This window comes from Rhinopithecus roxellana, chromosome 5 (assembly GCF_007565055.1).
Source record: "Rhinopithecus roxellana isolate Shanxi Qingling chromosome 5, ASM756505v1, whole genome shotgun sequence".
Taxonomy (NCBI): Eukaryota; Metazoa; Chordata; class Mammalia; order Primates; family Cercopithecidae; genus Rhinopithecus; species Rhinopithecus roxellana.
The window spans coordinates 172,232,876-172,260,516 of NC_044553.1; the positions used below are offsets into that span (position 1 = coordinate 172,232,876).

Here is a 27,641-nt window from a genome sequence, read left to right on the forward strand (position 1 = left end):
ACAAGTGTCCTCACATCTTCCTGCCTTTGCCCAATAGTTTCCTAGGCTGGGATGCCCTTTCCCTGCTTAAGCCTGGTGAAACCCTCCACCTTCAAACCCAGCTGTGACCCCAGCCTCCCTGGCAGCCACCTGGCACACTACTCACTGGAGAAACAGCATTTATGGCTGGGCACAGTGACTCACACCTGTAATCTCAGCATTTTGGGAGGCCAAGTCAGGCAGATCACTTGAAGCCAGGAGTTCGAGACCAGACTGGCCAACATGGTGAAACCTTGTCTCTACTAAAAATACAAAAATTAGCTGGGCATGGTGGCGCACGCCTGTAGTCCCAGCTACTCGGGAGGCTGAGAGAGGATAATCGCTTGAACCTGGCAGGCAGAGGTTGCAGTGAGCCGAGATCACACCACTACACTCCAGCCTGGGTGACAGGGCGAATGAAACTCTGCCTCAAAAAAAAAAAAAAAAAGAAAGAAAGAAAGAAAAAGAAAAAAGAAACAACATTCGTCTTGCCTCCCTAGGAAGCGCTTTTCCCCCAGTCTTTTCTATTAGATTCTGAGTTTGCTGAGAATGCCCAGTCTCTTGGGTATTTTCTCCTTCTCACAATCCCATCCCTCAAGCTAACACTTGATTACCAATTCATTAAATTACCATTCGCTGAAAAGTACATATGTGCCAGGCACACCGTGCTACATAGGGTCACTGTGATCTCCATGACCTCCTACAAGCTGTTGCTGAGCTCACCTCTCAGGAGAGGAAATGCAGGCCACAAAGGGAAGCAAAGTGTTGTTGATGGCAGGTCTGCCTGGCCCCAAAGCCTGGGCTTTCAGCCTCTGCCGGCCATCCCTACCCCTCACTACACACCCCACTGCAAGGTCTGCAAGCAGGCCTTGGGAGAGCTGTATGGCTCTTTAGTTTTTAGTAAAATTGTTCAGACCCAAGGGAGGCATCAGGGCAAGGGCGTATCAGAGCTCAGGTGGGGCTAGCTCCGGCTTTCCTGAACAATCACAGACAATCTACCTGCATAGGATGACAACATCCGTTTGGAGGAGTTGGTCAGCAAATGTTACTTTAACCACCGCCAGACTCAGTTTGCTCATCTAAAAACTGGAAGTTACAACACCTGCCTCACCGGGTTGTGGCGAGAATTGAATATGTAAGCCCCCAATGACTCCTCTCAGAGGGATGGTCAGATGTAACCCCCTTGCACAGCTAACCCCCAGAACATAAATCGCAGCTATAGAGACTAGAGCCAGCACAGCTCACAAAAGAACAGGCTGTTTATCCCATGTATGCTCATGCCCAGAAGTAATCAGGTACCGGCCAGGGGCTCTGATACAGAAAGGACTCCTGCTTTGAAGGGGAGACGGTCTGGGGGCTCTGCGATCCTTCCAGGTCCATCTAGATTTGGGTTCTTAGCCCAGGCTGCGCATTAGAGTCACCTGGGGAATTAAAAAAAAAAAAAATTCCAATGCCCAGTCCAGCCTCAGCCATTTTTGGAACGGGGTCTGAGCTTTTCAAAAACTCTTCAGAGGATTAATGTGCAAAGAGGGTGGAGAACCAATGATTTGGACCAAATGATCCATTTACACATGAACAAGTCCAAGTGGAAGTAGTTTGAGGCCACCAAGAAACAGGGAACAGAGTCAGGACTAGGAGCTGGGCCTCCTGGCCCCCAGGTAGGGGTGGTGCTACCTTTAGACTCAGAGGAAACCCCTGGGCTCTCTCTGGACTTCGCCCTGTGAGGGAGAATGCAGCTAGGACAGCTGGGCAGCCACGTAGCAGGAGACAGGGTCTGCCTACTGAAGAGCCTGGGTCCTCTCTCCACCGTCCTCGGCTCCCCTCTCAGTCAAACAGCACAGGAGGCCTCAGAGATTTCATCACCTAGCCGCCCAACCCCAGTCAGAGTCTCCTTGGGCCTGAGACAGACAATCCCAGCTGAAAGAGTCTGGTGGTATGGAGACGCCTTGGCCTCTCTGTGCAATCTGTCCTGCTTTATTTTGAACCCTTGGAGGGGGGAAGGGGCAGTGGACCCCTCTGTGAATTACAAACATAACCCCAACGTCTACAACACACCAGGCTCTGCCCTCAGAGCTAAGCCCCTCAAGCCTCATTCCCAACATCTGCCCTTGGGGAGCAGCCTGGAGTCCTCACTTTGGAAACACTGTCTCCTCCCCAGTGATCCTGGGGTGGGGGGCGGCGGTGCAGGGAAGAGGCCTGGGAGTGACCTTGCACATCCCTCGGGCCCAGCAGCCTCCTCAGGGGCTGAACCTGAGGTCCAGAGTGGACGTGTGGTTTACAGACCACACAGCCACTGGGTGGCAGGGCCAGGGACATTTCCCCTGAATGTCATACATAAGGCAGTGGGCAGGAGGACTGGGGAAGGTGAGTGAAGGGGTGGCAGGTGGGGGAGAACCAGCCCTGGGACACCTGGAGGACACAGGCCCTGAGGGGCTGGCATGGCCACCTGTCTGCAGCAGTGCCTGCTGGGTGCCCCATTTCACCTCATTTCTCCAAGGAGGCTGGAGTCAGACAGCTGTACTCACCCCAGCCCCTCTCCCAATGCTCCCCACTGACCACATCTGCCCAGCAAAGCCCCTCACCTTAGCTGCCTCCCATGGCTGCTGAGGAGCCAAATGGTGCCCTGCCCCTCCCAATTTCAGCCCATGTGACGGAGCTGGCCTCCCCTCCTTCTTCCCCACCTGGCATGGAAGGCCTCCCAGCCCAGCTTCTCCCTGCTCTGTCCAGCACTGGCACTATCCTGGACAACTCAAAGAGATCAAAATGACTTCCAGACCCCTATCTGTGAACTCCTACCTCTCCTTTTAAAGATCAATTAAAGTCTTGGCAATGATTCACCTTGCAGTCTGGGATGGTAGCTTTGATGTCCGCTCCAGACATGAGACCTCTGTTTTTCCAAATCTAGAAACTGCTACCAAATGGTGAGGGTAGGGTCCCTCCCTGGGGCCAGAGCAGCCCCTGCTTTGCAAAGATGCCAGCCCTAAGGTCTTACCCTCGCTGGCAGGGGGTGCCAGGCCCTGACTGGGGGGCATGGGGAAACAGGCCATGAATATCAGGAATTCCTTCCACAAAGGACAACTGGGAAAGCAATGCATCTCTGCTTCCCTTGGCAGCCAAGGGCCATGGAGGAAAAATGTTTAATATAAAAACATCTGACAAAGTGCCTTCAGGATATATTTTCTGCATCAAAGAAGTAGCTCTTGGCAACAGCCACTCTACCCTGACAAGAAAACTTTCGAGCGCAGTTCCCGATTGTTACAGACGCCCAATTGTTACAGACACCCGGGGAAAGCATGCCAGTGGGGACAGGAGGAGGGGGACCCTGGAGCCCAGCAGGCAGATGGTTGTGATTAGGCTGGACGCAACCAAGTACATTTTCTGGAATTTCAGGTCTCCTCAGACAACCTGCTGGTTTCCCTGATGATGCAGGCTGCCAATGTATAGTGAGGGGTAGGGGCCATCTGCAGCCAGCCCTGGACAGGCACCCGACACCCCGCCTCGCCAGCAGCCTCCCCTCACAAGCCCACCCACCTGCCATCTCACTGGTCATTCATTTATCCACTCAGCAACCACCCAATGAGCAGAGCTGCTGGGGGGCTCGGTGATCATTGTTCATGCTCAGTCTCAGGTACCCAGGGACACAGAAGCTCAAGAACCATGTTTGTGTCCTGAATCTTCCAGGGCCAGCAAGGGCACCTCATCAGACACGGAGGAACCCAACAAGTGCCAGACTGCCTGGGTTCCAATCCCAGCTCTATTGCTTTCTTGCTGGGTGACCTTGGGCAAGTTACTTAACCTCCCTGAGCCTGTTACTTTTTCCTTTAATTTGGCTAATAAAAGTGGCTACTTCAGAGAGTTGTTGGGAGTAGTCCATGAATAAATATATTTATGGCACTTAGAGAATACCTGGCACAGAGCTCTGTGTTAGCTGTGATTATTAAATATGTGTGATGATCATTCTGTCTTTAAGAGCTTTCTCTGGATCTCTTTATCCCAGGCAAAAATTCATTCATTCATTCATTCATTCATTCCACAATGACTCCCTGGCCATGAGCTAGGCCCAGTATTAGAAGCCAGACGTGGTCCTTCAGGACCAAGTATATATCCCAGGGTTCCCTGGTATCCATGACTATGATCCCTCTGTTTCAGCTCATTCCTCTAGTGTTCAGAATAACCTCTCTGGATTCATCTTTCCCCCTTCCTCCACCTCTCGCTTATTTACTTTCTAGCCACAAACTCTTAGAGCATATGGTATTAACTGCATGCCTCCTTGCTTTTGCACAAGCTGATCCTCCTACTTGAAAGGTTATCTACAGCCTGTTGTCCTCTTGGTGAACTCTTAGTCATCCTACAAAACCCAACTCAGAATCACCTTCTCTGTGAAGGTGAATGCCCCCTGAACACTCCCATCCCCACCCCAACAGAGTCCTCTGCTTTGAGCACATCTCTAGAGCAGCACTCAGCATGATCAGTCACCGCTGTCTGTTTGCTGTCTGCCTCTCCTCTAGACCAACAGCTCCTAGAGGGGAAGGTCCAGCCTTTCTCCATTTTGTGTCATCTGCCACTGGCATGTAGTAGATTCTTTTTTCCCCCTTTTTATAATAAATTCTTGTTTTTAATTTTATTTTTCTTATTTTTTTAGAGACAAGGTCTTGTTCTGTCGCTCAGGTTGGATCAGAGTGCAGTGGTGCAATCACAGCTCACTACAGCCTCTAACTCCTGAGCTCAAGTGATCCTCTTACCTCAGTGGCTGGGACTACAGGTGTGTGCCACCATGGCCAGCTAATTTTCAAATTTTTTTAAGAGGTAGGGGTCTTGCTGTGTTGCCCCCAGCTGGTCTCAAACTCCCAGGCTCAAGCAATCCTCCTGCCTCAGCCTGGGATTACAGGCACAAGCCATCACACCTGGCTGCAGTAAGTTCTGAATAATAAATGTTCAATACATTGACTTGTCATTCAAAAGCCCACACTCAGGAAACACAATAGCCCTGAAGTCCTCTGTCTGAGCCTATGGGGAGTCTAAAAGCTCTGTTACCTCTGCTGAATCAGTTGCCCTCTCTGGACTTTGCAAGTACACCCCCACTGCAGCCCCAAAGCTTTAGTGCCTTGGGATGGAGGGGTGGAGGTCCAAGACACTGATCCCCTCCCTCCTCATGACTTTGTTCCATGCCACAGTTTTGCTTTTGGACAATGACAAGAGAAGCTAAGATGCCCCAGGACAGAAGCCCTAGCCCTTTGACTACTCCCCACCCCAAGGCCTGGGAGCTGGTACTTACAGCCTGGAACACATCAGCATCAAGAAGCCCTTGAGATCAGTGACCCAGTGGACCCAATATACAGCTGAGTAAACTGAGACTAGAGAGGCAAGGAATTTGCCTGAGGTCACATGACAGGAAAAGGGCACAGCTGAGCCTAGAAACCACTCTGGCACACTGCCCACTGTCCCGCATTGCTTCTTGGCAGGCACGGGTTGTCTGGGCCCTCCTTCAGCTGCCTGTTCCCCCAGGACTGCTCTAGTCAACCCCATCACTCCTGCCGACCACCCCTCACACCTCTCCCCTAGCCCAGGAAGAATGGGTCCTTCTGTGAGATACTCAGGAAGGGAAGGCATTGTTTTTCCCTTTGGTTGGTCAAAGCTAAAAAGACACATGGCAAGGGCTTTATGTGAGTAGTAAATACCATCCATGTGGAACTGGAGCTGAATGTTCCTTCTCCCCTACCCATTACTGAGTTGGACATGGCAGGGTGGTGCTGGCCAGAATTGGTGTCAGTCTGTCCACTGCTTGTAGGCTAGAGCCTGACCCCTGGGGATAGGCAGAGTGGGCATGGGTCACGCCTGAGGGCCACCTCTTAAACCCAAGGGGACCAGGCTAGGTTCAAGTCTGATTGTTTCAGGGCACCACTCAGCCAGATGAAATGCCCTTCCTGCTCTCCAAAACTTAATGAAATGTTCTTTTCAGCTAAAACGTATCCCCTGCCCTCCTGCTTTCCCTTTGAAACCACTCTGCATACAGCACCCCAGACCCACAGGCAATGAGCACTCTCACGTGACAGGCCTGAGCATCGTCATGTGATAGCCACATTCTGCAGGCCCTGCCTATCGGTCAGGTGTGATCAGTCTGTGAAAATTCACGGAGCTGGCACTTCTATGTCCACTCTGCAGGTTTGGAAAAAAGTTTTTTAAAAAAATCTTTCCCAGGTCCTGGCCTCTGCCCATCTCGTCTCCCACCAACATCTGGAGCGTTGCTTCCCAGTCGCTTGCAACTCCTTTAGTTTCTCAACATCAAGCTCTTTTCACACCTCCAGGTCTTTGCATCTGCTATACCTGGAATGCTCCAAATCCTGTCTTTCTGACTTCCATTCATTCTTTAAATAGCGCCTTTAGATATTGCCTCTTCCAGGAAGCATTCCCGAGCTACCTCCCTACCACACCAACAGTTGATCACTAATCCTTTCTTCCTCTGGACTGCCTCCTGTTATTGTTTGTGTCTTCACTTACCTGTGAATACCTTGAGGGAAGAAATAATGTAACTTTTATCTCTGTGCCCCTAGCCCTATGCACAGTGCCTGGAATACTGCGATGGCCACACCCACCACATGCAGTGTGCCAGGCCTTGGCTGACTCACAGGCATCATCTCATTTAACCCTCACCACTAGGGATATGTTGTTATTATCATCCCCATTTTACAAGTGAGAAAACTGAGGGACAAAGCAGCTGAGTGGCTCTCCCAAGGTCACACACCTTATAGATGGCCGACTCAGGGCTTGATCACAGGGCCCACTGGTGCAGAGCCCATGCTCTTCAGCCCACCACAGCTACAGGGGCTCAGGACCCACGGAATGGACTGAACCGCACACCCCGGAACACGGAACTCTTAGAGTCTGTTAGATGAGGGTGTTGGATGAGAACACACTTGCTCCCTGTAATGGAGAAAGCAGCAGGAAATGACACTGCACACACATACTCCTCTCCCAGCTTCATTAGGCATTGATGGTAACATCAGACAGCACCAACCCCAAGGGACCCCAGAAATGGGCAAATGGCAGGCACAGTTGCTACCAAGTGGCAGGTGGGTAAGCAGTGTGGACCCACCTTGGGTTGCAACCCTAGGTGGATCCACACTGCTCTGCTTGCTGTGTGGCTCTGAGCCAGTCTCCCAACCTCCCTGAGCCTCTGTTCCCAAACTCTGACAACTTACACAATGCAACAATCTATACAATGATCTGCGCCCTCAAGGAGCTTACAGTCTGGTTGGTGGAGGAAAGACACCCACATCCAGCTCAGCCCCCAACTCTCCAGGTAGCCTACTGTGGCTCCCTTCCTTCCCCTGGCATCCTCCTTTCTAAACGGAAGGTCTGCTCTCACTAATAGAGCTCTAAAGAAACCCACATGCTGTGAGGACTGAGATACCAGGCACAGAGGGCCAAGGTTCCAACAAGGACTGCCCTGATCCCAGTGATGGACAGCTTAGACCATGTCCTGCATACAGCTGGACAGTGACTGCCCAGCTCCCACCCTGAGGGCCCTTGCTCAGTGTTCCATAACAAGCATCCCCATCCCCTTCCCTGCGCCAGACCCTGGCAGGGGTAAAGTATCTCATTTAACTCTCACCATTAAGGATATGTTGTTATTATCATCCTCATTTTACAAGTGAGAAAACGGAGGGACAGGGTGCTTAATAAAGCACTTGAACAGTTATCTTACAGGCACTAGAATAAGATAGCAGAGGGGAGCCACTGGTCCTAAAGAAGCTTGCCCTGTGCGCCGCCTCCAGCCCCACAGCATGGAGTCAGGCAGGCCCGGGTGCTTAAGCAGCCCTGCCACTTCAGGCTCCCGCTAAGTGACTCAGAGCTCACCCAGCCCAGCCTGGCCAGGGCTCCTTCCCTCACCCAGGGCTTAAAGCTCCTTCTGACATGTTCATTGTTTTTCTAGGCTGCAGTCAGAGATGCTGAGAGAACCCTGCCCTCTGCCACCAGCCTTTCTCGGAACTGCCATTTCTTCATCCTGCAATTCTGAGAATTATGGCATGTTCTACTTTAAAGTTGAAAAAAAAAAAAAAAGTTTGCCTACCAGCCACTCACACCTTAGTATGAATTTACTTAACTAGCTTTCTCTTTCTTTCCTCCCCAAACTAAACTGAAATCAAGCAAATGGAAGAGGAATGGAAATACTGCAGAGAAGAGGATAGTCTGACAGGGGCCTTGGACAGTCAGGTGACAGTACCCCAGGCCCTGAATTAGGTGAGGAAACCAGAGTGCCAGAGTTCTGACAGTACCCCAAAAGTTCTAGGCTTTCCATTCTTCCCAAATCCCATCAAAGACTCCAGGTGTAAGGTCTCTAGGTTTGCTTAAAGCTCTGCATTCTAGCCTCCCTCCACGCCCCCCCATCCCCAGTCACCTTGGTGAAGCCACTTGCCCTCTCTACACTGTTTAGTGGGGATCACGTATCCAAATTGGGAGCTGATGTAGAAATCAAATGAAGGTTTTCCATCGACTACTCAGCAGAGCTGAAGCAAGTGCGTCTCCTTTCCTGCAGCCCCTCGCCCTGCCCACGCATGATTCCTTGCCTGCCTGGGCCTGGGACTAAGCCTCAAGAGGCCCATCCTTCCCCCAAGTGACCTCAACAACAGGTCAGGGAAGTAAAGCAGGGACCATGGAGCTGGATAAAACAGAGTCCCAGGCCCGACACTGGGACTGTCATTGTGCGAGACAAACTAGGGCAGTCTCCATCCTGGAGCTGCAGACACCCTGTTTGGGGATGACATGCATCCCAGGACACTGAGGGTGACAAGGCTCTTGGGATCAGCAGACCCCCAGAACTCTAGGAGATGGAAGGCCAGGCCAGCAAGTGGTGTGATCTCTGGGTGGTCCCCGAGGTTTGTCTAGTAGTGGCCTGGGAGGGCATGGAGCTGCTCTGCACCCTTGCTAGTCCCTCATCCCCTTCCCCGGTACTTAAATCAGGACAGGTGCCCACCAGGCTCCTTTTGATCATTTTACTTTGCTCCTGCCAGGGTCTGGCTTGGGGAATGGAAGAGGGATGCTTGTTGTAGAACACTGGGCAGGGCCCTCAGGGTGGAAGCTGGGCAGTCACACTGCCCAGGCTCACATTCCAAGCCTGCCACTTACATTATGGGCAGTTGGCCCGGCAATGAGCCTCAGTTTTCTCCCCTATGAAATGGGAAGAATCACACCTGTCTCACTGGGTTGTGGTAAGGAGTCAATGAAGTGGAGAACGCTGGCGCTTAGTAAAGTGCCTGACACGTAGTGAGTGTCAATAAATGTCAACTGCTGTCATCATTAGCACCATCATCATTTGTCCTTAGACACATCAAATGCCCTGGCCTGGCCCAACACATTGTACCCGCCTCTGCCCCTCACCTAGTTCTGACTTCACCTCCGGCCCTGCCCTCCCACACAACCTTGCATTCCATTTTGCAGAATGACTCGTGCCTTCACCACCCACCAAGACCTGTCACCCCTAGGCCATTTCCCTCCCTGAATATGTCTTCCAGTGTGACAGCCAGCACAGCCCCACGTCTCCAGGCTCCAAGCAGGCAGGTGGGCAGCTTAACCCACAGGACCTCAGATCCCCACAGCACAGAGCAAGCTGGAAAAGCTAACAGTGGGCCCTCAGGGGGAAACATTCTTCGCATGGCATCCCTGGAAGGGACCAGGATGACACAAATGTGTCCATTCACCTACTGAGGCCACCCAGAACTCAGACCAAAGTACTTCAAGACCTCACTCAATGTCCTTGGCATAGGAAATCCCCAATTTCCTCCCCAAATCCTTCCACCCCTTAGAATTCTAAGGCATTGGACACATTTTCCAACATAGTCCTTTTGCACAGTCACGACTAGCAGAGACCTTCTCACCACCCAGTACCAAAGACTACTTTGGGGTATCTGGGCGGAAATCTCAGACACAGGCCCAGTGAGGCCCAAAGGCAACCAAACTAATGGCCTTAGGGTCTCCTGAGACCTCCCAGCCTCTGGATTTAGGGAGGGGCTTCCTGCAAGTGCTTAGGGGTCTGGTCCTTCCAGCCTGAGCCACACCAGGCCTCCTCTGGAATGGCTGGGATCAAATGAGGCTACATCTGCAAACAACTTGAAACTGTAAGGTATGCACATGCACAGACAGACAGACAGACAGACAGACACACACACACACACACACACCACGGACTTTCCACCATTAACAATAGGGAGAAAGAGGATGCCAAAAAATTACCCATCTGTCCAGACAACCAACGCCAGTGGAATCCATCTGAGGGCTGGCAGTGACACAAAATCGTAAATTCAGAAATACTTTTAAGCCCCCTGCTTCAAAATTATATGTGGCTTTCACTCATGTAGGTGCAGAAGAAAAAGAAAGGATTGAAATTTTAACTTGTGTTCATCTGGTTGGGACTTTGAGGGAAAGAAATTATTAGAGAAGGAAGTATCCTAATGAGGGGAGCCACCAGAGACCAGAAGGCACTCAGGAATAGGACCCAGAAGACCCAGACTCCAGGACCACTGGAGCCCAGGACCAGGCTGCCCATTGTGGGACCCTGTGTAGCAAGTCACATTCCTGCTTCCGTTTCCAGCCTCCCCATCTCTGCAACAGCCATACTCTCGTGAGCTCCCATGCCTTGGTGAGAAGGGAATAGATGGGCGAAGGCTGTGGGCTAGGGAAATGGCCAGGCAGCTGTGAGCAACCAGTGCTGCATTATCCTTAGAGTTTCAGAGAGACCGCATCAAGAATGACAGGACTTTAGGGGAAATACATGTATCGAAGGCACATTTGGCCCTTGCAGAAAAGTGGGGGACAAAACAGTGACGAAGAGCACAGACGCTGGAGACAAACAGCCCGTGGCTGTTCCAAGAGAATGCACATAAAGGCAGCCGAGTGGAGTGCCAGCCATAGCATACACTCAATAAATGGCTATTATTTTGGCGACTGCTACCATGGCATGGATGTGGGGTGAGGGAAGAATGGCTCAGATAGAGACACACAGCCATCCAGCCATGCCCACTAGGTATGTAGCCCCAGCCAGCACGCTACCAGGCCACTATGCCACCAGCCATGCTCCCAAATGGCCCCACAGACCTTGCCTCTGGCCCTCAATGTCCCCAGTCCAACACCAACCTCTCATTTCTCAAGGAAAGTTTGATTCAGGTATTCCTCTGGATGTGGGGGTCCCTATGACCAGCTTCTAACTGCAGGGGACAGAGGACTCCAAACCAGGGTCCCCTCGGCTTCCTATCCCAGCATCCGCTGCTCAGGGAGAGACACAGAAACCACTGGCCTTTGCCAAACTCCTCACTTGCCAGATCCTCCCTGCAAGCTCATTCAACCGGCTCCAGTTTCCCCAATCTTCTGACCCTTCACATTGGTCCCTCCCCTAGTGTGGGGACAGGAGGAAGACAAATGTGTACCACATCCACTTTGCTGCCTCTCACAGCTGGGGGAAGAGGATCTCTTTCTAAACGAGAGATGGAGAGCTGTGCTGAGTTTTTATCATTTCCAAGCGAGAGACAAGAGAGAGACAACTGGTTAAAACGTGGTAGACAGGTGCTTTCAAAGTTATCTTCAGGTTTCATTCATACAGACTGTTCCTAACCCCAAGAACACCAGTGACTGAAACACTGGCAATCTTCCTATCCAAGGATTGGAGGAAAAGGGAAACAAAAAGAAGAGGGGAAGTCAAAAAGTCTTCCACCAAGCCCCTCCGCAGCTGTCCCCTTCGATAAATTTCAACACAACAGCAATGCACAAGAAAAAATGCCGACCTGAGAATTCACCCGGAGCAGTGATGAGGGAGTTGGTAGCCTCTGTTTCAGTGTAAGACAATGTGGAATCGGACAGATCTGTGGGAGGAAAGAAAAAGAGAACTTAGTTGGCCGTGGGGCAGCGCTCTCTTTTTTCTTCTTTCTCATGCATCTGTGTACATATGCTCGTGTGTGGATGTGTGTGCTTGCAAAGGGCAGCATGTCCCTCCCAACGTCCTGATGTCACCCTGTAACCCCTCCTCAGGATCACCCCAGACCAGAGCAGCCCAGCCCAAGAACTCTTCTGGAAAGTGCTGACTGTGAAGCTGGTACCTGAAAACGTACTGCCCTGACCACAGAAATAACCCAAGTTCAGGGGACCGAGCAAGTAGCAACTTGGAGCCTCCCTGGGTAAGGTTAAATTAAGCCCCTAAACAATCCACAGTTGCCGTACTTAATTACAACCATTAAAATTCTTGAAGTTGTTCCTTCTTCCTTCCTTCCTTCCTTTCTTCCTTCCTTCCTTCCTCCCTCCCGCTGGAGCTGGGGAAACTGTTTTAACAAGTCACCAGCCGTCCTCACTCTGTCCCGCTTACACCCCTCTAATTAAGGGCTCAAGCATTTGCTCCCAGATTAACTTTGTTTTTTCTTTCCCCTCCCCCACTCCCTAACATCCAAACCTGCTCACACAGCAACTTTTAATGCCTGGACTATTTTTCTTAAGGCGTGCTTTTTTTTATTTTGAAGTAGTTTTAAGTACATTATTGGTTGTCCTCTGTCTGCAGAACAGTTAGACGAGAAAGAGAAATTCTTTTGCACATTTTCTATAGAACACTGAGCTGCTATACTGAGCTGCTTGAACACTGGCAAGCCGATGCCTTTTGGGACAGGCAGACTTGGAAAATTTTTCCTGGGCCTGTGCCTCTGCTACCAGCAATGGGTGTTGCCCCCGTTAAGGGACAGGCCTGTCCAGGAGTTGGAACGCCTGCAGCACACTCACCTTCTCACCCAGCACAATCCAGGACTGGCTTGCGTGGCCCCACCTGGCCCCACCCGGTCCAGCACAGGTACTCCAAGCAAATGATTCCTGGGATAAAACCGTTTGCCCAGGCCCTCACTAGCTAGAATTCCATTTGATCCTGCAGGAATTTTTTTCCTTTTACCACATGGCTTGGGGAGCGGGAAGATAAAACATTAACCAATTTGGCCTGTTTTTTTGTTTTTTTTTTTTTTTTCCTCTCTAGTTTCCCACTTGCCAGATGCTGACTGGGTGTTCTGGGTTTTATTTTGTTTTTTGGTCTCATGTGATCACAGAGGCTTAGAAGTGAACTGGCTTTTTGTTTATGAAAAAACAACAATGCAAGGAAGAGAAAATAATACCAAAAAATAACCCGGGACTATTTATCAGGGAATGAAAAAGTTATCTGCTGGAAAAATATGTTAGGAGAAAAATAAGGACACACGGAAAAATCTTAAAAAAAAAAAAAAAAGAAAACAAAAAATAACCCTCAGCGCTCAACTGGGAACTTCTTAAAAGAGTTTTGCTTTTAATACCGAATGTTCCCAAAGTGCTTAGTGCTCAGAGCCCTACCTGCCACTTCCCATCTGAAGTAGTAACATCACAAGCCCAGTCCTATTTCTTAGTGAACTGCCTTAGAGCCAACACAGACAGCACTGTGAGGTTTCCAGAAGAGTGGGAACGACACACGGTTTCCACCTTTCACAGCTAGTAAGTCCCTATCACGCCCTTGCCAAACCCTCACATCTAGTGTTTCTAGAGAGGCCCTGGACAGTGTCTCAATGGCTGCTGTGCAAAAGAACGTTCCCAACCTCCATCACTGCTTAAGCCTCAAGGAGGAAGAACTCCATCTGCAAGTTGGAGCTCCAGGTTCAGGTCCTGCCTCCACTATGAGTCAAGCAACATCAGGGCTCACCAGCTTTTTCTATAAAGGACCAGAGGTTAATATTTTCAGCTTTGTGAACTATACAGTCTCTGCTGCAACTACTCAACTCTGCCTCAGCCATGGACAAAATGGAAATGGACAAGCCTGGCTGTGTTCCAGTAAAACTCCACTTCTGGACATCAAAATCTGAATTTCACATAGTTTTCAGGTGTCATGAAACATTATGCTTCTTTGGATTTTTTTTTTAACCACTTCAAAAATAAAAGCCATTCTTAGTTTGCAAGCCATATAAAAACAGGTGGTGGGCTGAGCTATTTGACCACCAGTAAGTGTCACTTCCTCTTTCTGGGCCTCAGTCATCTCATTTGCAAAATCATGGGGACAACTGTTTGATTTCCACATGGTCACTCTGCAGGGCTGGGCAGTGCCCTGATTTTTGCTGCTTTATCACATGCTAACTGACAAACCCCTCAGGGCGATGATCCTTGACATTCAAGCTGAGGTGCTAAGAACTTTCACGAAGAACTTTTGAAGGTTTTTTTCTCTAATGGAACTAAGGATCTTGCAAGCAACTAGTGCAATTATGCTGACTTAGGAAATGCTAAGACAGGCCTCCGAGGGAAGGACAGCGAGCCACCCACCTGAGTGGGGGCTGCTCTGAGTTTGTGCCTCAACCCTGCAGCTCATTAGCTGGGCAGCTCCTCCCCCTAACTCAGTTTGATTCTTCATTTCTTAAGTGACAAGCTCCCACCAGAAGCTCTCTCCAGTTCCCCAGAAACTAAGGCTCCCCCATTTATGGGACAATTCTACTTCTGGAACAACAATAGGGTGGCCACCATGGTTTGGTCGCGGACTCCCACACCCTCGTGGGACAGCCTCTGCCCACCTAGCCTGAGAAGGTCACACTTCTGAAGGGACCTGGTGGGCACTTCTGACTTCACGGCAGGTGAGGGGTCTGGAAGGAAAACTGGGGTGAATATGCCTGAGTGTCTATGACACTAAGAAGTGACCTCCCCAGCCAGGTGCAGTGGCTCACGCCTGTATTCCCAGCACTTTGGGAGGCCAAGGCGGGCAGATCACGAGGTCAGGAGATTAAGACCAGCCTGGCCAATATGGTAAAACTCGGTCTCTACAAAAATTAGCCGAGCATGGTGGCGTGCACCTGTAACAGTCCCAGCTACTCGGGAGGCTGAGGCAGAAGAATTGTTTGAACCCAGGAGGCGGAGGTTGCAGTGGGCCGAGTTCACGCTATTTCACTCCAGCCTGGGTGACAGGGTGAGACTCCATCTCAAACAAAGAAAAAAAGAAGTGACCTCCCAGATGATGCTAACACACGCTACTGGGAGGAGGCCTTTACAAAAAAACCAAACAAAACCCACTTTTTGCGGTCACTTGGTGGAATGTTTCAGCATCGTTGCCACGCCATCTGACTTCTAAAGCTTGAGTCCCACGGGAACTGCTTGGGTCACAAAGTTGCTTTCCTGGCACTGTCAGGGCCAAACTAACTTGCCCCACAGTCAAGATCCTACAGATTCCATCACTTCTCTGCCTCAGAACCCATGCCCTGAAACCCCACTAGAGGAAACAGAGAGCCAAGCACTCTCCACTTTTATTTTATTTTATAGATGGGGTCTTGTTCTGTTGCCCAGACTGGAGTGCAGTGGCACAGTCATACCTCACTGCAGCCTCTAACTCCTGGACTTAACTGATCCTCCCACCTCAGCCTCCTAAGTAGTCAGGATTGCAGGCCTGAGCCACCACACCCAGCTAATTTTCGTATTTTTTACAGAGATGGGGTCTTGCTATGTTGCCCAGGCTGGTCCAGAACTTCTGGCTTCAAGCGATCCTCCCACCTTAGCCTCCTAAAATGCTGGGATTATAGGCATGAGCCATCGTTCCCAGCCACAATCTCTACCCTTTTTTTTTTTTTTTTTTTGAGACAGAGTTTCACTCACTCTGTCGCCCAGGCTAGAGTGCAGTGGCGTGACCTCAGCTCCCTGCAACCTCCCAGGTTCAAGCAGTTTTCCTGCCTCAGCCTCCCGAGTGGCTGGGATTACAGCTACTTGGGAGCATGTGCACCACCACACCCAGCTAATTTTTGTATTTTTAGTAGAGATGGGGTTTCACCATGTTGGCTAGGCTGATCTCAACCTCCTAACCTCAAGTGATCTGCCCCCCTTGGCCTCCCAAAGTGCTGGGATTACAGGCGTGAGCCAACAATCTCTACTTTTGAAACCACTTACATCTACCCCAGAGTATGGGCTGATCATCTAGGCTCAAGGTTTTACAGAAAACATGTTCTGCCTCTGAATGGCAGTTGTCTAAAATTACCAACTCCACTAAGCTCACCTAGGGGACAGTCCATGCCAGGGGCTTTGTATACCAATATACATTCCTCTTTAATACTCCAATTGTTGTTTCCGCTCAAGTGAACATCTTGGCTTAAAAAGGGGGAAATACACAGCTCCTCTCAACAAAGACTTCATGCCCAACCTATTTGTCATATTACTAATTAATACACTCTAAAGGAGAATAACCCAAGGCTAGGGGGCCCAAGAGAGAGGAAAGAAACACAGAAATACCAACCCACCTCCAGCGAGATGCGTAAGTCAAAACCCATTCATCTTCGAAAAGCCCATGTTTAAAAGGTCACAGAGAGGTTAATGATGAGCAGTGGAATTTCGAGATGTAAATAGCCTGCTGCAGAAGCTGGGTCTGCTTTGGCCCAACTGTGGGAGTGTTTGCACAACTTCACCCCATTTCACAGCAACCGGTCTGGCTTTCACCCCTCCCCTCCAGCCCTCCAGCCCTGAGGCTGGACAGACACTGGGCTGAAGGGGACCCAGTTAGGGACACACCTCTGCAAGGGTAGGAAGGAGGGTGCACTTACCCAGTGGCTTGTACTCGTCGCGAGGAGACAGCCGAGAGTAGGGAGGTGGCGGAGATTCTGGAAGACAGGAGACAGCATGTCACTGCCAGGGTGGGGGAGCTCACACCTCAGGTTCTATATGCTTTTAATTTCTGGTTTCCTCAAATAATAAACTCAGCCTCCAGAAAGCCCTCCCTTTGTCCCATCTCCTCTGCTGCCCAAATCCCCTCAACAGTTAAAGCCACAGGCTTGGGGCACAGACAGATACGGGCTCAATCCCAGCTCTGCCATATTTGGCTGTGTGACCTCAAGCAACTTACTTCACCTCTCTGAGCCTGTTTCTTCAGCTCTAAAATGAGGATAATAATCATCTAGACCTCCCAGGTTTGCTGGGATAATGTATGTAAAATGCTTAGTGCAGCTCTTGGCATTATCGAAAAACACCTCCATAAACAGTAACTTACTACTTTAACAAGAGAAACGTGAGTGCAGGGAAAGTCAGAGCCAGGGCTGCTGGATAAAATACCAGATGCTCAGTTACATTTGAGTTTTGGATAAACATAGCATCATTTTGTAGTATAAGTGTGCCCCTTTCGATATTGGCGGTGTACTTATACTAAAATATGGTGTGTTGTTTATCTGATACTCTAATTTAACTGGGCATCCTGCATTTTACTTGCTAAATTTGGCAAGCCTAGTCAGAGCTGAGTGTAAGTGCAAAGGCCCAGACACAGAAACTCGTGTCCAAACAAGCAGCATTAGAGCTAGCATTCCTAGGTGCAGGGGAGGACAGCAGAAAGGGTTAGGACCCAAAAGGTCAAACCCAGCTATCTCAATAGGAGGTCTTAAAGCCAGTCACTTCCACTCTTGGCCTCAGTCTCCCCTTTTGTAAAGGACAGGGGCAGAACGCAAGTTCTCTACAGCTCAGATGCTATTATTCCTTATTGTCTATGATATTTTTCTTTGGGTTTCCTTTCATTTGCCTAAAATACTCCTCCTTAAAAACATATACTTTGCCTTCAGAAGAATTCCTTAGCTTCTTGCTTTATGGGAAGTAACAATTTGCTAAACTAAGTAACAATTTGCATGAATGAAATGACCCTTCATTTTCAGTAAATGAAACTAAACACAATCAAATCGCAAACTAAAACAAACTCTCAGTGGTAATAAAGTGGTAATAACTATTATTAGGCGGGTATCAGTAATGACACAAGGGGTAATAAGTGTTTTTCGCAATTGTAATAAGGCACAATTAGTTATAGGAGCATTTGTTTTGCTCCATACACCCAACGAGGCCTCACCTCTTCCCCACCCTGGCTTTTCCAGCTCAAAGTTACTTCCAACAAAGTCAAAGTTCTGAGGTTTAGAAACAGAGACTTTCTGTGGACAGAAATTAGAGAAGGAAAAGTGAATCACAGAGTAGCCACTGATAGAGACGTGAACACTTGCTCGGTGCCTACCTTGTGTCTCACTCCATGCCAATCACTTTCAATTTTATTATTTTAGACCTCAGGTACAGAGTAGTTAATTATGCTCATCAGGCACCAATTTTATTTAATCCTTTCTCAAATGAGATGACATTATCATCCCCATTTTACAGATGAGAAAACTGACTTGCGCATGTCTCCTGAGCCAGTCATGGTGGAGCTGGGATTCCAGTCCAGGCCTAACTCTGCTCTGCCACCCAATGAGATGGAATCAAGAGATGCCCTTCCTTACATCTCTTCATCCCCGCTGGGTCTGGGACATCACCTGCACAGAACAATCTCACTAAATATGGACACAGACAACTGGGATGAGGATAATGGTGAAGTTGAATGCACCTGTGGACAAAGATGTACAGAAAGAGGATCTAGGGGGCTCTCAGGCCTAGAGGCCAGCCTTGAGGAGGACCGGCCTCTCAGGACAAGAGGCAGGGCAGAGGAAGGGCTGGAGTTCCACAGGAAAAGAGAATTGAGGCCAGTGCTTCCACTGTACAGAGGAGGAGACTGTGGCCTAGTGAGTGGAAGTGACTCCCTCAGGAGCTAGGTATGGAGCCAGAACCAATGCCAGGTCCCTGACCTCCATGCCCTTTCCACTACCCCCATGAGCTTATCAGAAAGCCTGCAATTTCTTAGGGTTACTTTTGCAAAAATCTGACTGGCTGAGGCCTAGGCCACACATGGCATAGAGCTCTGGACATCCGCCCCCCAGATTTATTCCCAAAGGTGAATCTTGACAACTATGGGCAGTAGTGGCTGGAGTCAAGCCTCTGTAACCAATGCCAGCATCTCTTCCAGGGGCTGCTTACCTGGGAATCAAAAGGTGGAAGGCAGGAAAGGCTAATGAAGTCCCACCTGGAAGAGCTACCTGAGCCTTGAGTTGTAACACCCACTACCCACGGCCATAGCTGAGTTGGGAGTTCCAATGTTGTGAGATAGAAAGAAAATCTATGAACCTGAACCAGGAGACATGCCAGGTAGTGGAGCACTGCAAAGTATTCAGGAGGGACCTCACCACGCTCCCATTAGCTCTGGCAAAATGGTATGCACACAACTGTTTATTTATTTGAGACAGAGTTTCGCTCTTGTTACCCAGGCTGGAGTGCAATGGCGTGATCTCGGCTCACCGCAACATCCACCTCGCAGGTTCAAGCGATTCTTCTGCCTCGGCCTCCCTAGTAGCTGGGATTACAGGCATGCACCACCATGCCCAGCTAATTTTGTATTTTTAGTAGAGATGGGGTTTCTCCATGTTGGTCAGGCTGGTCTTGAACTCCCGACCTCAGGTGATCCACCCGCCTCGGCCTCCCAAAGTGCTGGGATTATAGGCATGAGCCACAGCGCCCAGCCAACTGTTTAACAACTGCATGGACCCAAAGCTAATCAGTAGATTCCATTGTAGGCAACTAAAAAAGTATGAAGGCTTTAGACTCCACCCTACAACACAAGGATTTAGAGTGTCAGAGACAGAAGAGGCCTTGGGGTTCCCCAACTCAATTCCTTCTTTTCACTGATATGAAAACTAAGGTCCCATTTGCTGAAGGACCTGCCCAAGGCCACATATGAAAGTAGCTGCAGGTATTATGGGGAAGGCCAGCTGGAGACCAGTATCAGGTAACCCTTTCCAAAAATTGAGATATAATTCACATACCCTAAGATTCACCCTTTTTTAAAATATACCATTCAGTGGTTTTTTTTTTAGTATATTTACAATGTTGTGCAACCATCAACCACAATCTAAACACAGGACATTTTTTTCATCGCAAAAAGAAACACCATCCCCACTGGCAGTCACTTCCTAGACCCCAATCCCAAAACCCTGGGCAACCACTAACCTACTTTTTGTCTCTATGGGTTTGCCCATTCTGGACATTTCATTTCATACAACATATGGCCTTTTGTGGCTGGCTTCTTCTTTCATGTGGCACAAAGTCGTCGAGGTTCATCCATGTTGTAACATGTTTCGGAACTGGACTTCGTTCTTTTTCATGGGTGAATTATATTCCATTTTTTGGATGCACCATATTTCATTTATCCATTCATCAGCTAGTGGACATTTGGGTTGCTTCCTCTCTTTAGCTATTATGAATAATGTGCTATGAACACTACCAGGTAACAATCAGCCACCACTTCCACGTGGCTGCACCCTATGGATCTGGACTGATGGAGCCTCAGGGTATTACCTCAGGTGGGCACTCAGGTGGGACACTTGGTGGGTGAGACCAAAGATCAGAAAAGAACCTGTGAGCTGCCACCAGGCCCTCTGTCCACTCCCCTCTTAGAAGTTGTCTTAGTACTTTTAAAAGTTGTGTTGATTTTAAAATAATAACCAATATGCTCTAAACTTTAACAGGAGAACTTTTAGAGCACTGCAGGCCCCTCTGAAAGAAGTGGACCTGGTAGGGAGAAAAAGAAAAGAGAGGGAGACAGAAAGACATCAGGAACTCCAACCCCCTTGGACATCCAGCCTGAGGCATCAACTTCAGGAACCTCCTCCAACTTCCTGCAGAAGCAAGAGCAGTCAGCCAGGGGCCAGTGCACCAGAAGGTTCAGCTCAGCCCAGGCATGCCTCTGGTTAGCCCCCAGGGGGTACTTAGCCTTTTGGGATCTAGACCTAAATTCTAAAGCCAGAAGAGTTCACAGCCTCTCCCAGTGCCTGGAAAAGTTTCAGTTTGGGACATTACCTTCCACCCCCATCTTTGCAGCTCAGCATCTTGCTTAGGAAAAGATTCACATGCCTCCTGGGTTGCCAAGTTTCCCCCCCTCCCAAAGAGGGGCTGTGGGTGGGGAGGGAGCCTCCTGAGTGCCCATCCTTCCTGCCCCCAGAAGCTGAAGACTCAACCCTAAGCCCCATGATGGCAGACGCAGAAAAGGAGCTCCTGGCACTTTAAGGCTGGCTGAGCCTAATTGCCCAGATTCCCCTGGCAGCCAGATAAACAGCGCGGCCGGCTGGCGCCAGCAAGAGGCAAACTGCACATTATCACCCCTTCCTCACCTCCAGGAGGAGCTAGGAGGAGCAGACAAGCAGGGCTAGGGGCCGCTGAGCCGGGCAGGGCGGGGGCTTGGAAGCCCAACTTGAAATTGATCTCATTTCAAAGGGATAATGCCAGGCCAAATAAAAGGAAAACTTTCTAGCCCATTCTAATTCCTATAGTCCTGGCCTGGGAACCCTGTGTTTTCCTAGGCGGCCTCCTCCAGTCGTTTAGAAGTTCTCTCTCTCGCTCTGTCTCTCTTCCCCGGGCGCAATTTGGATAATAGTAATTTACTGAATATAATTACAGAAAAAAAAAAAAAAGTGGGGAAGCAAAGAGCAGGAGATTTATTCCGAAGTTAATGGATACTTTCAGGAGAAAGGAGCTCTATAAACACAGGTTAGAGCTGTGATTAAAGTATTTCTCCACATTTCCGTCCACATAGGCACCCACCGAGCTCAGCGAACTGGCTTTTCCTGGGACAGAAAGACACCCAAGGGGGAGGCAGAGCTGGGCCTGACTCCCACGGGCTGGGAGGCCAGGAGGCCCCCAGCTCATGCCCAGCAGAGGTGGGTCCCCTCCTGAGGACCCCTGTTTCCGAGACAAGCCTGGTGCAGAGTCGGGGAGGGGACGGAGGCCTGTGTGGCCTGGAATCTGCATGTCAGCCCGCAGGGATTCCCTCCAATCCCTTACTTTAGATACGGGAAAAGAAGCCCAAAGGGGAAACTAGCCCCAAGCCACAAATCACGTTGGGCTCCGAACAGCAGGGGTCCGCACTGCCCAGGAAGGGGTCTCCGGTCACTGGGGCTCCCTGCGGTGGTCGGTGAAGGTCCGGAGGTGACGGCTGCCAGGGGGGAGTCCCTCAGTGCTGGTGTTCCAGTGTACTTTGGTCGCTAGCTGTGTGCCTGCGCTGTGTGTGCGAGCGCGTCTGTCTGCCCGGTGCCCGGGCTCTCTCCCCAGAGCCCTGGAAGGCGCAGGCTCCTTATCAGGACGCGCACGGCTGAGCCCCAGCTATGCGCCCGCCCAGTTATGGGAGCCAGGCTGGCGGCCAGGCGGTGGAGGCGGGGTGGGCAGCCCAGGGCTCCCCCAGCTCTCAGGCCAGGGGCAAGAGGGTCAACCTGGCACATACTGGAAACTCTTCCCTGACCATCGGTCCTCCCAGCGGTCCCCAGGGTGGCTGAATGGGGGCCCCACCTGCTAGCAGCTAGCAAAGGAACAGTGGAGGAGACTTGGGGTGCTGCAGCCCTGGCAACAGCGCCTCCTTCTGGGAGAAGGAGGGGAATCAAGTCCCAAGGCTTAGTCCAGATTTAGATGGGGAGAATGTTCCTAGAGCCACCCCCACTGACCAGCACGGTGGCTGAGAGGAGAGGTAACTCATCCAAAGTCAAGAGGCAGGTTACAAGCTGGGCAGAGCCTAGGACTAGGTCCATGGTCAAGAACCGTTCCACTGCAGCTTGCCAGCTATCTCTTGACCTGTACCTCTCCAAAACCACTAAATGCAAACCAACACCCAAGCCAACTCCTAGTCCCAGGAGTAGTAGCAGGAGCGGTCCTGTCCATTGTCTCCAACTTTTTCACTCCTCCCCTCCCTGCCCACCCACCTGAGCATGCCTGGCACCTTAACTCTGAGCTGGCTGGCTCCCTCTCCTGTGACCCATCCTCCAAGGTCCTGCTCCAGGTTGGAGCTGTGGAGCTCCTTCAGGCCATCCTATTACATACACCCCATAGCCTTCTGGTAGTTCAGACCCAGTGACCTGGCCCTGCACACTTCCCTTCTTCCCCCCTTTCTCCCCCATAAATCCCTCGTGGGATTATGTTTCTTGAGGGCACAGATCCTACTCATATTTCCACTCTGCTAGACACAGCACCCAGCACAGTGCCTGGCCCAGAATAGTTGCTCAACAAACATTTGCTGGCACACTGAAGTGGCGAGAGAGAATATACCTGCCAGGGGCTTCTACAAGAGTGGAATGGGCCCACTTAAAAAAAAAATGACCAGGAACAAGACAACCATAAATAGGGGTCTCCTTCCCCAGAGGCAGGGAGGAGACAGAGTTCGCAGAGGGGAGAAAGTCACTTCCAGGGAAAGCTGTCAGCAAGGGGAAAAGAGTGCATAGAAAGCCTGGCATGGGCCACAGATCAGGGACTGCTCATAGATCCTAAATTAGGACTGGAGTTACCATGAGGGGAGTAGGGTGCCTGATCAACAATGCCCCTCTCCACCCACCCCCATCAATGCCCTCTATGCAGTAATCATCACTGAGGGAAAACTTCCTTTCCTCTCCAGACACTACTCCACACACAAACAAGACACCTAGGACAAATGCACCATCCTAGGCCCATCTTCCTCTTCCACACAGAGTCAGGAGACCTAAGATCTGACCCTCTCTGCGCTCCCAGCCTGGGTGCTGACTCTCCCCAGGGAAGCCAGAATGGAGGGATTCAGAGCCCTCCCAGGCTCAAAGCCTGTGACTCCCTGCCAGTCCCACCCCTGCAAAACCCCAGTGTCACCTAATGGATTCCCATACATCCCTCAGAGGCTAGCTACAGGCTAAAATGTGTGTTCCCCGCAAGGCAGAGGTCAGAGCAAGGCAAGTGCATGCTCCTGGCCTGCTGGAGCCTCCTGACCTGCTGGAGCCTCCGCCTGTCTGCACCTGAGCACCAGGGCCTGGCCGGGTAAGCAAGGCTGAGGGTGGGATGTGTGCAGGAAATCCCAAGAGGAGAACAAAGAAGGGGGGCAGTTCTCAGAGGTAATCGAGTATCTGGCTTCTTCACCTACTCACGGATGCCACCAAGACCCTAAACTCTATACAAAATCTGAACACAAAAGCTGAGAAGGACTATGGAAGACCCTGGCACTTGACATCCAAGGGTTGTGGGGAATGATAATATGTGGGGAATAAAGACAGTGCTCTTTACTCCAGAGAGGGATTACCCTGCAAAGCTTTGTTGAAAGTATACAAAGGTACAAATTGGGCATTTGACGAAGACTTTTGATTCTAGCTATGATTTGTGTACACCCAATTTCACAACTTACAGCTGCTTGGACATAGAAAAGCACAGTATGGGTAAGGGCACGTGCATACAAATGCTAGAAGCCTGGGCACAGACTGGGGTAGATTCCGGAATTGAGGTAGGAGGAAATAGTACCTACTTCTTTGGTCTCTCCTTGGCCTGCCCTCCCCTTTCACTGCCTATGAAGTTGGAGCCTACATCATGTCCCTGAAACTGCACAGAGAAAACTACGACGTGTACCCTTTTAAGTTTACCGGAGCCTTGAGATAAAGTTGCCACTTGAGGTGTGTGCTGGGACACCCACTCCCCTCGGCTGGGCTAAGGCGCCTCTCCTGGTGGCTCCAAGGGCACCCGGGGGAGCACCCGCAGCTGCGCCGACCCGCAGTGTCACAGAGAGAAGGGCACGGAAGGGGACGGGGACCGGGACCCGGGGCCCCGCCGGCCGGCGCAGCGCGCTCACCTGGCCCGCAGAGCCGGCTGAAGTGGTAGGGGTTGCAGCACACGGTGGGGCCGTCGGCAGCGGCGGCGAAGCTGTGGCAGCCGCACAGTGGCTTCAGCTCCACTGCGTGCTGCAGGTCGGGCCAGCGGAAGAGGCGGCCGAGCAGCAGCTGCGGCGGCGCGGGCTGGCCGCCCAGGCGGAGGTCGGCTCGCGGCACCAGCACGCAGCCGCCCGGCACGCCGCCGCGGGACTCCACCGCCTCCAGCAGCGTGTCCAGCGAGCGCTCCTTGAGCCGCTTCAGCAGCGAGTACGTGACTGTTTTGAGTTCCTGCTCCAACAGCAGCAGCCGCGAGCGCGCTTCGCGACTCCGCCCGCCGCCCGCCGGCTCCAGGGCCGCCCCGGCCAGGGGGTCGCTGGCGTCCCGGGGCGCGCCGGCGGCGTCCCGCTCCGAAAACAGACAGCAGGTCACCGTCTCACAGTCACTCTCGGGCAGCCAGCCCGGGCCTCCCGGCTCCGCCACGTCCAGCAGGGAGCCCCCAGCGCCGGCCCCCGGCTCCGACATGGGCCTCGGGGGGCCCCCTGCGCGCCGGCGCCTCCCCGCGCCCTGGGCGCCTCGCTGTCCCACTGCGTCCCGGGGCCGCCGCGGGGCTACCGGGCGGACTTCGGAGCGGCTGCAGCCTCCGCCCTCTCTTGCCCGCGGGGCCGGCTCAGCTCGGCTGCCCAAGCTCCCATCCTCGTCGCCGCCACCACCGCCGCCGCTGCCGCCTTCCTCCCGGTCGGGGACCACACGACTTCGCCAAAGTCGCCGCACCAGCCCCGAGCGTTTGGACCTGAACATACGATATCCTTTGGCGCCAGGGGTGGGGGGGAGGCGGTCTCCGGTTACCAGGGGTCCGTTCCCTCAGCGAGGCGCCGGCTGCGCGGGTCGCAGCCCCACATGAAGCTCCGCCGCGGAGCGCCGTGCAGACCGTGCACAGCCTGTCGTCGAAGGGGCGCCGCAGGGCGACAACATGAGGGAGCTCGCCGAGGCGGGACGGCCGGGAACACGCGCACGCCGAGCCGCAGTCCGCGCGCGGCCAGCGGCTACATGGACCGCAGCGTCGGGGCTGCTCAACAACTCCAGCCCCCGCGCTTTGAGGGGGCTGCAGGCTGCGCACCGCCAGAAAGACCCCACATGGGCCGGCGAGCCTTCAAAAGTTGCGCGACTGGTCCATGAGCACAAAGCGCTCGCGCGAACCCCCAAATGTGTTTGGAAAGCCCTCCCTTTACCCTGCCTTTTTTTAAACCAAAGCGCTTAACTACATGGGCTTTTCCTGCAGGATCCGAAAGGCAAGCTTGTTGATAACCCCAGCTCCCTTCTTACTCCCTGCAAAAAGAAAAAAAAAAAAGGAAAGAAAGAAAAGGAAATCCCAAACAAAACCTAAATCCCTGGATTTGCATGCACGAAAGGCCAACGCCGTCTCAGGTCCCAGGCGCTAGATGCACTTGGAGCGAGTTTCTCCTGGACGCGGGTGTCAACACATGAGTGGAAGCTGTAAAAATCCCAAAGAGCTGCTGGGAATCCTTAATTAAAAATGCAGTCCACCGAGGCAGAGGTCGCAGCCCGCCCCACGCTGCCCTCGGACGCTTCGTGCGCCGACGCTGCCGAGGTCGCCCCCCCCCTCCCCCCTCCACAGAAGTGCCTCCCGGTGGCCCCGGGGTCCCAGCGAGGTCTGGCAAGGCAGCGCCCGGCGGCTCTTTCTCTCGGCTCGGCTCCCTCGATCGCTCCCCTGCTCCGCTCGCTCTCTCTTTTTTGTTCTCCTCAAACGCACACTGAGGGCCCCCGGAGGAGCGCCGCGGAGTCATTGGCTGACTCCCATCATATGCCAGTCTAGACACTTTGGCGGCTCCGCGGCGCTGATTGTTGCGCAAACAAGGTTTCAAGTTTCTTAACTCTTAAAGGAGAACACGTCCCATTGCAGGGCCGGAGGCTCCAAGGGGCCGGCTCCCGGGGCGGGCCGAGCTCGGGCCCCCGCCCCACACCGCTCCGGCACCCCGGCCCACGGGCCTGACAGCTCCCGCGGCCCGCTTTCTGCCTCGCGTTGTGCCCGGGGCACGGATGCGAGCGAGCACACACGCGCGCGCGCGGACACACACACACACACACACACACACACACAGGGTTACATGAGCCACGGGCAGGCGCGCGAGGCTCGGCGGACCCACTGAGACTCGGACGCAAACGGGGCGCTTTGCCTCTCCCTGGCTTGTGCACAAACTTATAAACACACTTTGCACTTTACAGTTGTTCCAAACCCCCATCCCAGGGCAGGCTAATAAAAATGGGTGTGCGTGTGTGCCTTCCCGGGTTGAGCCTCTGAGGAGCAGGGGGCGGCGGATATGTTGGGGTAGCGGATCTTCCGTGACTGCACGAGGGGCTCTACGCTCCTTGCACAAAATCGGGGGTCGCTCTGCCGGGCGAAAGAGGGAACTTAGGGCGCTTTGCGCACGGTGGCTCCAGGCTCGCCCGGAGTGGGGAGATGGAGAGGGTGGTGTAGAGGCGGGGAGTGTCTACTCGCTGGCTCCTCTCGGTCGCCACGGCCCTCCCTCGGAGCGAGGCGGGCCGCCGGCCGGCCGGGCCGCCTCCAGGCTGGGTGCTTCCTCTCCCTTCTCCAGTTTACTCTCCGCACCTCGGAGAGGGCTGTAGGTGAGGGATCACGCTTTCCCTAGCGAGGTTTCCACACGAAAATTAGGGTAGGTTGGGGGCGGGATCCGGGGCGCGGCGGCGGCAGCAGCCTGACGCCCGGCGCGGGAAGGGTTAAGGCCGCTCCTGCCCCTGGAGCCGGCGCGGCGGGGTACCTCCTCGGGCGCGCTAGCTCGTCCGAGGGTGGCAAAAGTTCAAGCTTGTAAAGTCGGGATTGGTCCCGCGCGGAGGGGAAAAAAGGCTTGGGCCCCCCTCCCCCCCCGGGCGCGGCGCCGATTGGCCAGGCCGCGGGGCCGGCACCGCCCTCTCCCCCCGCTCTCGGCGGCCCCACCCCCGGCGCGGCGCCCCGCCCCTTTCCGGGCAGGAGCCTGGCCCCGCGCTGAATGAAAGAAATTCCGCTACTCTCATTGGCCCGGGGCTGGGCGCCATTCTCCCGCGGTGGCCGCGGGGCGCCGGCGAGCGGGTCTCCCTGGAGGGTAGCCACGCGTGGGGCTGGTTTGTGGCGTG

The 27,641-nt window shown here is 52.5% G+C and overlaps 1 protein-coding gene across 1 annotated transcript in view; it reads right to left on the reverse strand.

Moving 5' to 3' along the window:
- The window catches only part of SMAD6 (SMAD family member 6), an 81,107-nt gene extending 54,585 nt beyond the window's left edge, over positions 1 to 26,522 (reverse strand). Inside the window, exons 1-3 of the mRNA XM_030931474.1 lie at positions 24,473 to 26,522; positions 16,566 to 16,622; positions 11,793 to 11,870 (exon numbers count right to left, since the gene is read on the reverse strand). Coding sequence (XP_030787334.1) covers positions 11,793 to 11,870; positions 16,566 to 16,622; positions 24,473 to 25,289 — 952 coding nt within the window. The 5' untranslated portion in view covers positions 25,290 to 26,522. The remainder of the gene's footprint in view (positions 1 to 11,792; positions 11,871 to 16,565; positions 16,623 to 24,472) is intronic.
- Positions 26,523 to 27,641: the final 1,119 nt, after the last annotated feature.